The sequence below is a fragment of the Brachycentrus maculatus genome, unplaced genomic scaffold (assembly GCF_059751285.1).
Source record: "Brachycentrus maculatus isolate JH-2025_06_01 unplaced genomic scaffold, ASM5975128v1 h1tg000166l, whole genome shotgun sequence".
NCBI lineage: Eukaryota > Metazoa > Arthropoda > Insecta > Trichoptera > Brachycentridae > Brachycentrus > Brachycentrus maculatus.
In genome coordinates, this window is record NW_028280919.1 from 157,729 (window position 1) to 170,181 (window position 12,453).

The window sequence follows — 12,453 nt, forward strand, 5'->3', positions numbered from 1 at the left end:
GAGCGATATGTATCCCTCAATATATATTTCTTGACCCTAGGCCCAAAAATTTGGAGCGTAAGACTGATCTTGCTTTCATGTAACCGGCAATCATGTTGACACTGTGATCGATCTGATGGAGTGGCCTATGCACCATTTTTGGATGCGGATAGAGAAGGGAATGTAAATAAAAGAATTGTTCCAATAATATTTTTATATTCATATAATATATTTGGTTAACAAACTGTCAAGAGAATATCGAAATAACTATGACATAAAATATTCCATAACTTTGGCAAAGCTGTTTTTGTCAAGTTTTCCAATCTAGGAAACATAGGAATAAAGAACAAACCAATTCCCTTTTTTCTAAAATCACAAAACTAAAACCAGTAAAATACTTAATTATATTTTATTTTATTTATTTATATACGTATTGTATAAAGTATGGGAATTCCTACCCAATCATAACAGTGGTAAATCATAGAAAAATTTAAAAGCAACAAATATAACACTTTTCCATTTAGTATACATTTTTTACAAACACCAAAAATGTTTTGATGGCACATAATTATTATTTTTGTTTTACAATCGAGGGTTAAAGTTTATAAGAAATCTTAAACATTAAAATCAAAACAAATAAATTACATATATAAAAACCAGCCTAATGACTCATACTAGGGTGCAGAATGTTATTTAGGACGATATGTATTACAATAAACAACACCGCCTGCCAGCTTAGCTATCCAAGAGTGTTTAGACTAATTTTTAGCTAAAAAAAGAAGAAAGAATGTGCTGGCTATAGTATACAAAATACTTGTTTTACACTTGGAAAAAAAAATCCCAAATATAGATTCACAGTTTGATAGTTAAGCTGACAATATAGTAAACAAGAATGTACTAAAGTTTTAGTATTAATTTAATTATTTATTTTAATATAATTTCATTGATGACAAACGTTCAATGTTTGATAAAATTATTACAAGTGCAATGTCTAATATGTATATCTATTCATTTCTAACCATTCTACGTGATAGCTGCCAATACCAGCTACAAGCAAAATTTGCATACTCAGCAAAATTATTGTATTGTGTAAGGAATATGTACATTTATAATCCTCCTAGAGTGAAGTATGTAAACTAAATACCGGTTTATAATTGAATTTGGACGAGTAGTTTTCAATTTTGCAGAGTAAAACCAGTCAGATCCGTATGCAGATACATTTATTTTCAATGTTCAAGATTTGTGTGAAATTTTGGTACTATATGAAATAAAATTTCAATACATGCTCCATCACAATGTGTTATAGTCATTATACCAATATTATTTTTTTTATTTATTGGGTTTGATTTGTAGAATTATGTAATCTATTATTATTAATATAAATCAAAAAACGATTTATGATTCTACTGAATATATTTATTTTTGTGACAGCTCTTTCCCTTGCAAAGGCAATGTCAAACTATGCAGAAAAAAACAGATATGTATCTGTTTTTTGTAGTGTATTGTATTTGTATTGTATGTACAATACCTTTTTTAAGCAGTCATTAACGTTCAATTTTGCTGTTGTGTAGTGAGTGTATTATACGAAGATAGTGTGTTCAGAACATATGTATATCATAACATATCCTTAGTTTGTACTGTGAAGTAAAGGTTTACGTTTGTTTGGACTGCAAATTGCCCTTTCTAAATAGTGAATTTTTCTATTTAGAATATTGCTAAATGGATCATAATGAAGAAAAAAAAACATTTTGTAACAAAATTCTAAAGTTGAATGGGCTTAACATAATATACCACGCAAGTAATGTGCGCTAAGATATGTAGTGTATTTTTTGTCTACCACTTCAGAGAAACGGTATTAGGCATAGTAAATAAACAATTAGTAAATACACTAAAATGGTCACTTTTTAATAATAATACGTTCAACTCAGGGTATGGACCACGATTCAAAATTTCTGTAAACAATGTGCGTCACCGACAGACATGTTTAACGGGTGTTACGCATAGTGAAAAAGAGCATCGCGTGACGAAAAGTATAACCTTTGATACATCTACCAGCAAATATAAATGTGTGAGTCACAATAGAAGCTTTGTAGGTGACTGGCACCCAACGAGACTAGGGCAACCTCTATCCAAATAATTAATTATAAATTCCCCATGAGTTGAACTTGTTAATTCACACTGATAAAAACGATTTCTACTTAAAATTAATAAACATCTCTGCTTATAAAAAAGATAAATTGATTCTAAACATTAATTTAACCATACAATACGATGACATCATCTCATGTTAGTCCCGTGTGAGATGGTTGGTTTACTGTTAATTGATGAAACTATGCGATGTTGAACTTAGTCCTATGGTTTGAGTTAGTCCTGCATTCATCAATAAATATAAGCCAATATCACAGGCCTAAGTAAAGCTTATGTATAAGGATACATAAACAGAGTGCATGCTTGGAAAAAATAATAATTTTTGAAAAATGCATTCTGAAATAAACGCATGTGGAAGACTGATCTATATAAATACCTAGTATTTTTTTCTAAGTATAAAGAAATATTTGTATGCTTATAATAATAAAGTTGTAACAAATATTAAAATTAAAAAGGTTAAAATTGAGTACAATTTTCATTAAAAAGATATTTATTTGAAAAAAAACTAATAGTTGAAGTTTTATAATACACATCAACCGAGGACAGGGATCATGCAAATTGACAAATTGGGCGGTTGTATAATGAAACTCGTCAATTGGAAAAGAGTTATACATACCCTGGACTGGTACTTAAAGTGCAGGACTGATCACCTTGTTTTTATGCAACTAACAATCAAGATAACACTACTTCAATTAAACGCATTGCCCTATGCGCCATTAGGTATGGCTAAGGGTCAGATGAAGAATTCCATGCATTGCCTTAAATAAGGCATACGAAAAAATTGGATCTAAACTGTTTATTTTATTTAGGGAAATGGTGGCACTCGAAGGATATTTGTTATTGAGCAATTAACTTATTGAACAATCTAGTTCTCCGGCTTTGGGAAGGAAGTCCAATAAAGACGCCACGGCCCTCGTAATGTATGTCATGGTCCCATAGCTGCCACTCGGAGCGCTGTCGTAAAAGTGCTGACACACGTAAGCCGCCCCCCCGCAAAGTAGGCCACCTGTCGCTGAGGCTTCTCTCTGATTGGTCGGCTTGGCACAGCATAATGTGGCATCTCCGTTACACTTTATCTGTGAAAAATTATAAACAATGAAATATAGTAGAACCTCCATTATCTAGATACAAAAAAAAAATTAACGCACTGTACCACAATTTGATACCAATTTTTGATAATAAGCTGCTTTTACTCTGTAAAATTGTACTTTGTGTTTCCCGTTTCTCTTCAAGTTCATTTAGGTGCCGTGGCGTAGTTGGGTAGACGCCCAACTGCAAAACTGGCATCGCGGGTTCGATTCCCGCCAATTGCAAAATAAATTCAAGAAATATTTATTTTCAATGTGTCAAGTTGTTTGTGATGTATTTTGTAATTTACCTTCCCTATCATAACTAATCTGCCAGCAGATAAGCTTCTAAAAATAGAGGCTTTGCGGGTTATTTCTTTAAAAATAAAAATAAAATTATTCTAAATATCGATTTATAACTTGAAAAAAAAAACATAATACGAATCGAAAAATTTTGCACAACCCTGGAGGAATCTCTAACATACTGTCCAAAATGTATCTGATACTTTTTTAAATCATGATGTCAGATCCGATGGATCCGGTATTTCTAGCTAGAGTACCGAAAGCCGATATATCGGATTTTGGTAGTCAAAGGGTTAAACAAGAGACCTGGTCATCCAAGAAGATCTGATTGGCCTTGTGGACCAGGTGCTCGACGGCGATGATCCCGCCGAGGTTGGGCGCCACGTTGTACTCGGCCACCAGCGTGAGCACCATGAGCGCCTCCACCACCAGCTGCCGGTACTCGGGCTGCGGAATGGAGTTCAGCACCGTCTCTACGGCCAGCGCGAACTTCAGCTCTCCCGAGGTCATCTCCTGCGTGAGGTTCTGCGGGAGCACCTTACCCTCGATTGCCAGGCCCTGACACTAAATAAAAAATGCAAATATTTTGTATATTAAAAGCATTTTTAACATTATGGTAATATAACACTCTCTTTATCATTCGTCGATGAATGTACCACAAAGATAACAATGCTTTTCATATACAGTATAGAATGGTTATTCCAAAGCTGGTATTCATGAAGTAGTGTTTTTAAGTGGTAATACGCAAAGTGAATGATGAATGATAAGAACAGTGTTAAACAATGCGTATTTTAGGCCTAAGCACTATGGGAAAAATTTAAAAAAAAAAAAAATTGCAATGGAAATGACAATAGATTTAGTTTCGATGTGAAATACAGCAGGCATTTTCCTATTTATATTTATGTACACATTATCTGAATATCATCAATTTCTTGGGACATCATATTAACACAATGTTTGCGGGAAATGCTTAAAAGCTTTTTTTACATACTGTTGGTAGAGCGAGAGACGCCAAAAAACATTGCACAGATCAAAATTTGATTTGCAGTTACTTGTGATTAGTATTCAACCCGCCTCCGCCTCTGTGGTGCAATGATCCGTCTCCGTGGTGTAATGGTCAGCGTGTTTAGCTACCGTCCTGGAGGTCCCGGGTTCAATTCCCAGGGGAGTGAAAATAAATATTAGTGATTTTGCACTGTAATATTTATTTAATATTACCCTGGACTGGTTCCTGAAGCGCAAGAGTGATCACCTTGCCTTCATGTAAGTAATAATCAAGATAACACTGCGTCAATTCGATGCAGTGCCCTATGCACCATTGGGTGCGGATAAGGGTTATAAGTAAGTATTCAACCCTACTTAGTATCGTAATTAGAGTCGGAATTGATGAAAAACCCGCCCAACAAAAAAGTGTTAATTTGAAATTCACAAAATGAGTTCAAACTCACTTTTAAATGAGTGGAAGCTTATAAAAAAAATGTATTTACCTTTTCCAAAACGCTCCACACTCTTGGATAGAAATCTCTGGGCACTCTATTCAGCGCTCCGTCGAGCCTACGTCTCCTCAGCCATTGTCCTTGTCTATCTGGTTCTACGATGCCATTTGCTAAAAAATGAAAGGCTTTAAAACAAGGATTCTATTTTGCTAATTTTTAGACCATCCGAAAGAATGTATATGAAGTAAACTTCATATATATATAGATGGTAAATGAAAATATAATTCAAGGATTCAATACATAAATCCATAATTAAATAAAATAAAAATAAATTAAATTGGAGGCTAATCCCTTTTAAAACCAGGCCATAAGGCCTACACCAAGCAGAAGAAAAAAAAAGGTTAAATAGTTTTTTTTTCCAAAAACACATGACAATAATAGTCAATCATGCGTTTGATCAAACTAACACGGTATTCATCAAAACGTTGAATAACTCTAGCTTCCACCGATAAGATTTTGTTTCCTAGCATAAATTCTAGTCCTGTTTTCTCTGTTCCTGGCATTTACCATTCTTTTTCTTCAACATTTCTATCCCTCGAAATATTCTTACCAGCTAAATAAATTCACCTGCTTTTGTCATGCTTCCATCTCTTTCAAAAACCATAAATTTCGACTATTCGTCATTCATCAACAAATAGATTTCAGCGAGTTGAAAAAATTATCTTAAGGGAAATAATTTTTTTTACATTTATTTCAAAATAAAACTATATATTTGTCATTTCCTGCTTACCTTCCTCCATATTTCCAACCATTGCTCCGTCTTCACCGAGCATAAGTCCAATTTGAGATTTCTTACTGACACGGCCAGATTTTTGACTTATGACAGACATATTTCCACGGCCAACTAAAAAATACATCAATTTTTTAAAACAAAAATAAATAAAACATTCCAGAAACTCATAGTTTATGGAACGGAATGCATCATAGTGTCATGCAAATATTTGAAAGTGACATGAGACAGTTAAAGACTTGTATAATACATATTTACAAAAAAAAATACATTAAGCATAAAAATATATGTACATATTCTTCTTCCATTATTGGATGTGTTCTATAAAACCAACAACTCATTTTTAATCTCAAAAAAACCTTAATTCTCATTAAATGTCATCCAATGCTACATTTTTTTTTAACTAACTAACCATCACACCGCTTTCCCACAGCGGTAAGCAAATAGGATAGAATGGCCCACCATTTTGTCTTTGCAAACAATCATTGCTTCTTCCATATTCATGGACCTCTTTGTAAATACAAAACTGCTTTGGACTTTCGTTAAACAGGTGAAACTTTTGATAGATGTATGGAGAAAAAATACAGCTATAAGTAATACTAAACGTGATGTTAGGATACTATGCATTGGTATCACTTAAATAATATTATCCACAATGCAAATTGACATAGCAGCCATGACCGTAGTTTGAAAAAAGCAAGAAAATTTGTTGAGAATAAGAGTTTAAGAATGCAATGTTTTGTTTTATGTAACTCTTGACAGTAACTACTGTGAATGAAAAAAATATGTTTAAAATAATGCAGAATCTAAATTATGCAGAGAAAAAAAAAGGTTGAATGGAAGAGGAGATATGTTTAAAAACTATATACAAAAATACATCACACACTAAAAGTACTTTCATACCTTCTTCAAATATACATAAGAGGTAAAAACTTGATAAACACGTTACTTACTTTGTGTCTAAATAAAAATAATTAAAAGAGAGGGGATAAAGTGAGTCTTATATTTATATAAAATATTCAAAGCATTAACTTTGTAGTCAGATATTTCAACAAATTATTTATAAGTATGTAACCACTCGATCAATATACCAGGATGCAAGAAACAACATAGCACTATTCACACTTTCATCTGCACAAAATACTCATCACATGCTTTATTAGTCAGACCAAAGACCAGCATACTAATAACGGATGTGATGATGATTTTGAGAACATATAAGTGTACAAATAGTGCTTTTATAGTTGTGTATAGTATTCCTTGAAACTGATAGACTAAAATCTCAGTGAGTGGTTGTATAACTAACATTTTGTTAATTTTTTAACGTTCCTAGCAAATTTATAATTTTTATACTTTAAAATTTGTATCAACATTTGTAGGTTATATTATACTCTGTTTAGAAACAAAAATGTTCTTTGGGAAAACATATAAACTAAAATTGGTATTGATGGGGTTGAGATTAATTGAAATTTTTGTGGTTTGGGAAAACATGTTACTAAAATAATTGTAGTTTGTGGTTCAGTAAACAAATTAACAACTAAAAATACATACATATTATACAATTAAAACTTGTCAACTATAAGCAATGTGAAGAAGAAATATTTACAAAATTCAGGTGCAAAAATATACCAAATTGGAGAAAAAGTTGGACAAAAGAGCGGAAGTTTAGATTCATGCAAATGAAAAATTATTTACATAATACACTCTTATATTTTCTCAACTTGCCTTGTCCTTTCTTGGTCTTATCATTTACTATATGCGTGAATGATTTCGCTGTAATAAAGTGGTCAAAAAGCATTTAAAAAATACCCAGGGAGGAAAAATGATGAAATAAAATAAAGGGTCCGCCAAATAACTTTTTTTTTTCAAAAACAGGGCGCAAAACATCGAGTGTAGCTTCGGCTGTGTGGCACGTAGCGCCGTCCTGTTGAAACCAAATGTTGCCAATATCCTCCTCTTCAATTTTTGTGAACAAAAATCCGTTCAACATGGCCCGATAACGATCGCCATTGACTGTAACGGCCACTCCTTGCTCATTTTCAAAGAAAAATGGCCCAATTATGCCTCTGGACCAAAATCCGCACCAAACAGTGACTCGTTTTGGGTGTACCGGCTTTTCAATGTATGCGTGCGGGTTTTCTGTGCCCCAAATACGACAATTTTGCTTGTTTACATACCCGCCAAGATCAAAATGAGCTTCATCCGAAAAGATGATTTTTTTGGCAAAATCGGCATCTTCTGTAAGTCGATCGCAGGCCCACTCAGCGAAGCGAAAACGCATTGGATGGTCAGTTGGCTTCAACTCCTGAACCAATTGGACTTTGTATGGCGTCATACCAAGGTCTTTATGCAAAATTCGTCTCAATGATGTCTCCGAAATGTTCAATTGTTGAGAACGACGGTGAATTGATGTTGATGGCGCTTCACGCACACTTTCTGCCACAACATCGATATTCTCGGGTGTACGCACTGTTTTTGGCTTTTCACGCTTTGGTTTATCGATGAGGATGCCAGTTTCTTTCACTTTTTTCACAAGATAACGAACATACGGAGCTGACGGTGCTTCTCTTCTTCCAAAAACCGTACGCAATTTTCGCACACATTCTGCAACATTACCATGATTTTCAAAGTAATGTCGCAATATTTCCCAGCGTTGTTCAAGCGTATACACAACCATATTCGCTCAGCGGAAGGATAAAACTAATTATCTGTCAAATCAGACATGAGCTAAGTGTTACCATTCACGAAATAAGCACTAGTTGAAAAAAAAAACTTTAGATGGCGGACCCTATAAAATAAAATGTGCGGCTTAAATCGATAACATTCTGAAATACATTGCAATAATTATACATATTAGGCTCATAGAAAAGTTAGAAATATAATGTTTTATATGTAAAAATAATGAAAGAAATAATAGAGGATAAAAGCATTATAAATCATATTTTGAACATTTAAGTGTATTCGGAGGGACCAATTTAAAAAAAGAAGTTTTCAAGATATAATGTATTGAACATATATGTAATGGTATCACAAACAAGTTTGGTATGAAAAGAAGCATCAATGAAAATATTGACTTTCACAGTACACTAACATAATCTTAAAGAAAAAGGGATAAAAATATTAAATATTAACTTCTCCCTAAAATATCCCTTCTCTAGGTCCAAGTTAAAAATATAATAAAAAAAAGTTGTAGGAAATTGAAATTCCTTTGTGGTTTAGTACACCATCCAAGATGGCGGCTAAAAAATAGAGTTGGGAGTCCCGAAAATATAGATTTAGGCTACCGATGACCCTCGTTAATGATGACAGAATATTTTTTTCCATTTTTTATTAATGCATTTTCAGCTATTTTTAAAGTAGACACACCGACTGGGCTATTGATAGTAAGAGTAATTCTAAAAAATTAGGCTTTTGATACGATGGAGTCTTCATACTATGCATTGAAATATTAAAATATAATTTAATGATTTTATCGAAATATTTTTCTATCCCAACTCTCAAAATTTTTAACATAAAAAAGGTAAAAAGTATAGGTTAATTAATGTATAGCTATAAATATAAATTTGTTAAACTTTAATTAACATCCTGTATATAAGACCACTATAAATTTGAAATGCAATAGAATTTTGATAATTTTTATAAAGAATTGTATTCTTTTTATTTTAAAATTAAAAAGAGTTCCGTCGATAAAACAGAGTGCAACAAAGAAAAATCAAGATGGTGACAATATGTCATATTTGTAAAATCACAATGCAAAACTGTTTCTGAGTGAATATTTGTGACAGAAATATCCGTTTGGTATATTTTGGTGTGATAATTTACAAAAAAGAATAAATAAAATTTTATATAATTATATTTAAAAAAAAATACATATAATTTTAGGAAGAAATTTAAAAATTTGTAGGTTACCCTCCTATACACATTAAATGATATATGTATTTAAATAAAATGAGAAATATAAATTAAATGAAGCCGAACTAAAAAAACTTTTTGCGGATACTAACCGCTGTTGATGGCAAACTCCTTTCCACTGAGAATGTGATGCAACAGATTCTTCATTTCAAATGGAGACAAATTAAGAAGATGTTCAGAAGCTTCTTCACCGTCGCAGGATAAAGTTCTAGACAGTTCTGTGGCCATGACCTTTGAAAAAAAATTAGAAAAATATTAATATAGAATGAGAATTTTAATACGTACCGTGTTCAATATAAGTTGGTGAAAATTAAAGATACCTGTATAATTAATCCAACACGTAGCCTCAACATTTCCAGAAAGAGTTGCGGTTCAGTACGAATGAACATAGCGAGATACATTAACAGTTCTTGTGTCAACATGGCTGTACTCTCATCATCTCCATAAGCCTAGAATATAATGATCACAGTTAAAATTGTTAATTATACATCATAATGTTACTTACTCAGTCACAACGCTTCAGTGAAATTTGCACACCGCATTCTGACAGTGGACAGTTAAATAAACAAATTCGAATGATTCATTTAATGCCTAAAACTAGAGCTCAAATAGTGTCAGTTTGAATGATTAGGGTAAATGAAGTAGGTTGGCAGGCCTGTAATTTGACAGCATCTGCGATTGCTGGACTACAATTATGATGTCATCTGACATCGGTCCTTATGCTTTGCTCTGTTAAGAGGGGAAATTTCCATAATAGCTCTCTTGCAAGAAATACACATCAATTAACTTAAACAAATCAAAGCATTTAACCATACTCATACTGTCACAAAACTCAACCAGCACCCAGAAACTAACAATCGATAATTTTTTTCAAATCTTTATTTAAAAAAAAAATGCCATCAGGATTTTTCAAATGAATCAGTAGGGGTTTATGATTACAAAATTTCAGAGGGATTAAGAAATAAAGATAACTAAAAATTTAAAAAAAAACTTTTATGATGCTTAATTTTCAGGTGATTTTTTTTGACCGACGATACAATCCAGCAGTATAAAGATCCAGCAATACTTCATTTTTGCAGAAAGCTTTTCCCCGTATTTTTATTCAAATTATCAACAACAACAACAAAAACTAATAAAGGGAATAAATATACATAAAGAAAAAAGCAAAAGGGACTGTTGTATTAGGTACATTTTTTCTCTAACCCTTATCCGCACTCAATGGTGCATAGGATACTGCATCACATAGATGCAGTGTTATCTTGATCATTACTTACACAAAGGCAAGGTGATCACTCCTGTACTTCAGGGACCTGCACAGGGTAATATACAATAAATATTAGAGTGTAAAATCACTAATATTTATTTTCACCCCCCTACCTGGGAAATGAACCCGGGACTTCCAGCACGGTAGCTAAACACGCTGAACATTACACCATGGAGGTGGACAAAGTTTATTAACATACATAATAATAACAATCATAATAACATACATAAAAAAAACTGCCATCTGCCTGCCATAGCTTCCTTTAGTGTCCCCAACAGCAGTTGAACGAGGTGTAAAAACAGGCAATCAAATATCTGTAGTAATATTAACACGTTGTCGTCGGGACACGACATTTGCCATTTTTCGCGTAAAATAAAATGCGTTGAAGGGTAATTTGCTACCTGGGTGCTAGGCGACAGTCTGTCAACATTATTTGAGATACCTTGTCCGGATTGGCTAGTGTGCCGCTTGTAAAGGCGTCGCCAGAAATCTAGAGTTTTTATGCGATCTCAATCTCCAGTTTAGTTTGAGTCATTTCACGTATTGGACTATTTTTCATACCACTCTCACTGTTTTGTTAACTGTTTGATATTTTATTATTTGAATATATTAGTATTGTATAGGGAATGATACCTCGGAGGGGAAGATTATTTTTTAGAGTTTACAATGCTTCTTAAATTGTGAAATACGAAATACTTAACTAAAAATTATGATGTAATCAAAGCAATTATAATTTATTTTTGATGATCAAATGATATATGATTTCTTTGAAAATTTCAATCGAAAATATTATTTGGTTTAGAAATTGTGCCAATTTTAAGAAAGCAATATATTTTTGCGCTGATCGCAAAAAACATCCGCTATAGGCTAGAGTCTATTGTTCGAAGCGCCCGACTATAATGTGTTAATTTGCTACATAAATGATAAAATGCAAAAACATCTCACCAAATGAATAAGCTGTCTCAGTTCATTTTCTGGCAGTGGGGCCGTTATAGTGTGTTCGTTAGAGGGTGGCATCCCCACAGTGATCTGTTTCTGCCTGACCAGGAGGTCCGTCACGGCCTTGGCTAAATCCTCCACCCTCTTGCCCAACATGCCGGCGGTGTGGCGCACCAGCCCCCACAGCTTGTGTTGGCAAGCCTTCTCGTATAAACCCTTGAGCAGGTCCTTTACCGTCACAACCCTGCCCATCTCTAACATACCTAAAATAACCATTAAAAAAAACAGGCATAGTTTAAAAAATAAGTATGAAAGTACCCATCATGTTTTTTTGGTGAAGTGTGCATATTACTATGCATAATACAATTATTATATCAGTTTATTGGCAGTAACACCAGTAGTTTTTGTTTAAAGTAAAAAAAAGTTAATAAATATCACCAATTCTTATACAATATTATAACACAAGATTTAAAGTACCGTAGAACAGGGCTACTTAAACATTGATGTGTTACTTGAGCCCAGTACAAAAAAAATTAAAATCTGTTTTTGGTCTACAATAATGAATGTATCGACATGATTCATTGTTTCCCTGACAGGTGACACTTATTGTCACAA

The 12,453-nt window shown here is 33.1% G+C and overlaps 1 protein-coding gene across 4 annotated transcripts in view; it reads right to left on the reverse strand.

The window, feature by feature from the left end:
- Positions 1-197: 197 nt before the first annotated feature.
- Positions 198-12,453, reverse strand: part of LOC148308396 (putative phosphorylase b kinase regulatory subunit alpha) — a 30,345-nt gene continuing 18,089 nt past the window's right edge. For 2 of the 4 annotated variants that reach the window (XM_088261733.1, XM_088261731.1), the window contains exons 11-18: positions 11,845-12,101; positions 9,956-10,084; positions 9,728-9,866; positions 7,449-7,496; positions 5,724-5,837; positions 4,985-5,103; positions 3,804-4,061; positions 198-3,203 (exon numbers count right to left, since the gene is read on the reverse strand). In XM_088261733.1, the coding sequence (XP_088117859.1) occupies positions 2,976-3,203; positions 3,804-4,061; positions 4,985-5,103; positions 5,724-5,837; positions 7,449-7,496; positions 9,728-9,866; positions 9,956-10,084; positions 11,845-12,101 (1,292 nt within the window). In that variant the 3' untranslated portion in view covers positions 198-2,975. The remainder of the gene's footprint in view (positions 3,204-3,803; positions 4,062-4,984; positions 5,104-5,723; positions 5,838-7,448; positions 7,497-9,727; positions 9,867-9,955; positions 10,085-11,844; positions 12,102-12,453) is intronic. The other 2 variants (XM_088261734.1, XM_088261732.1) reach the window with 2 other exon arrangements.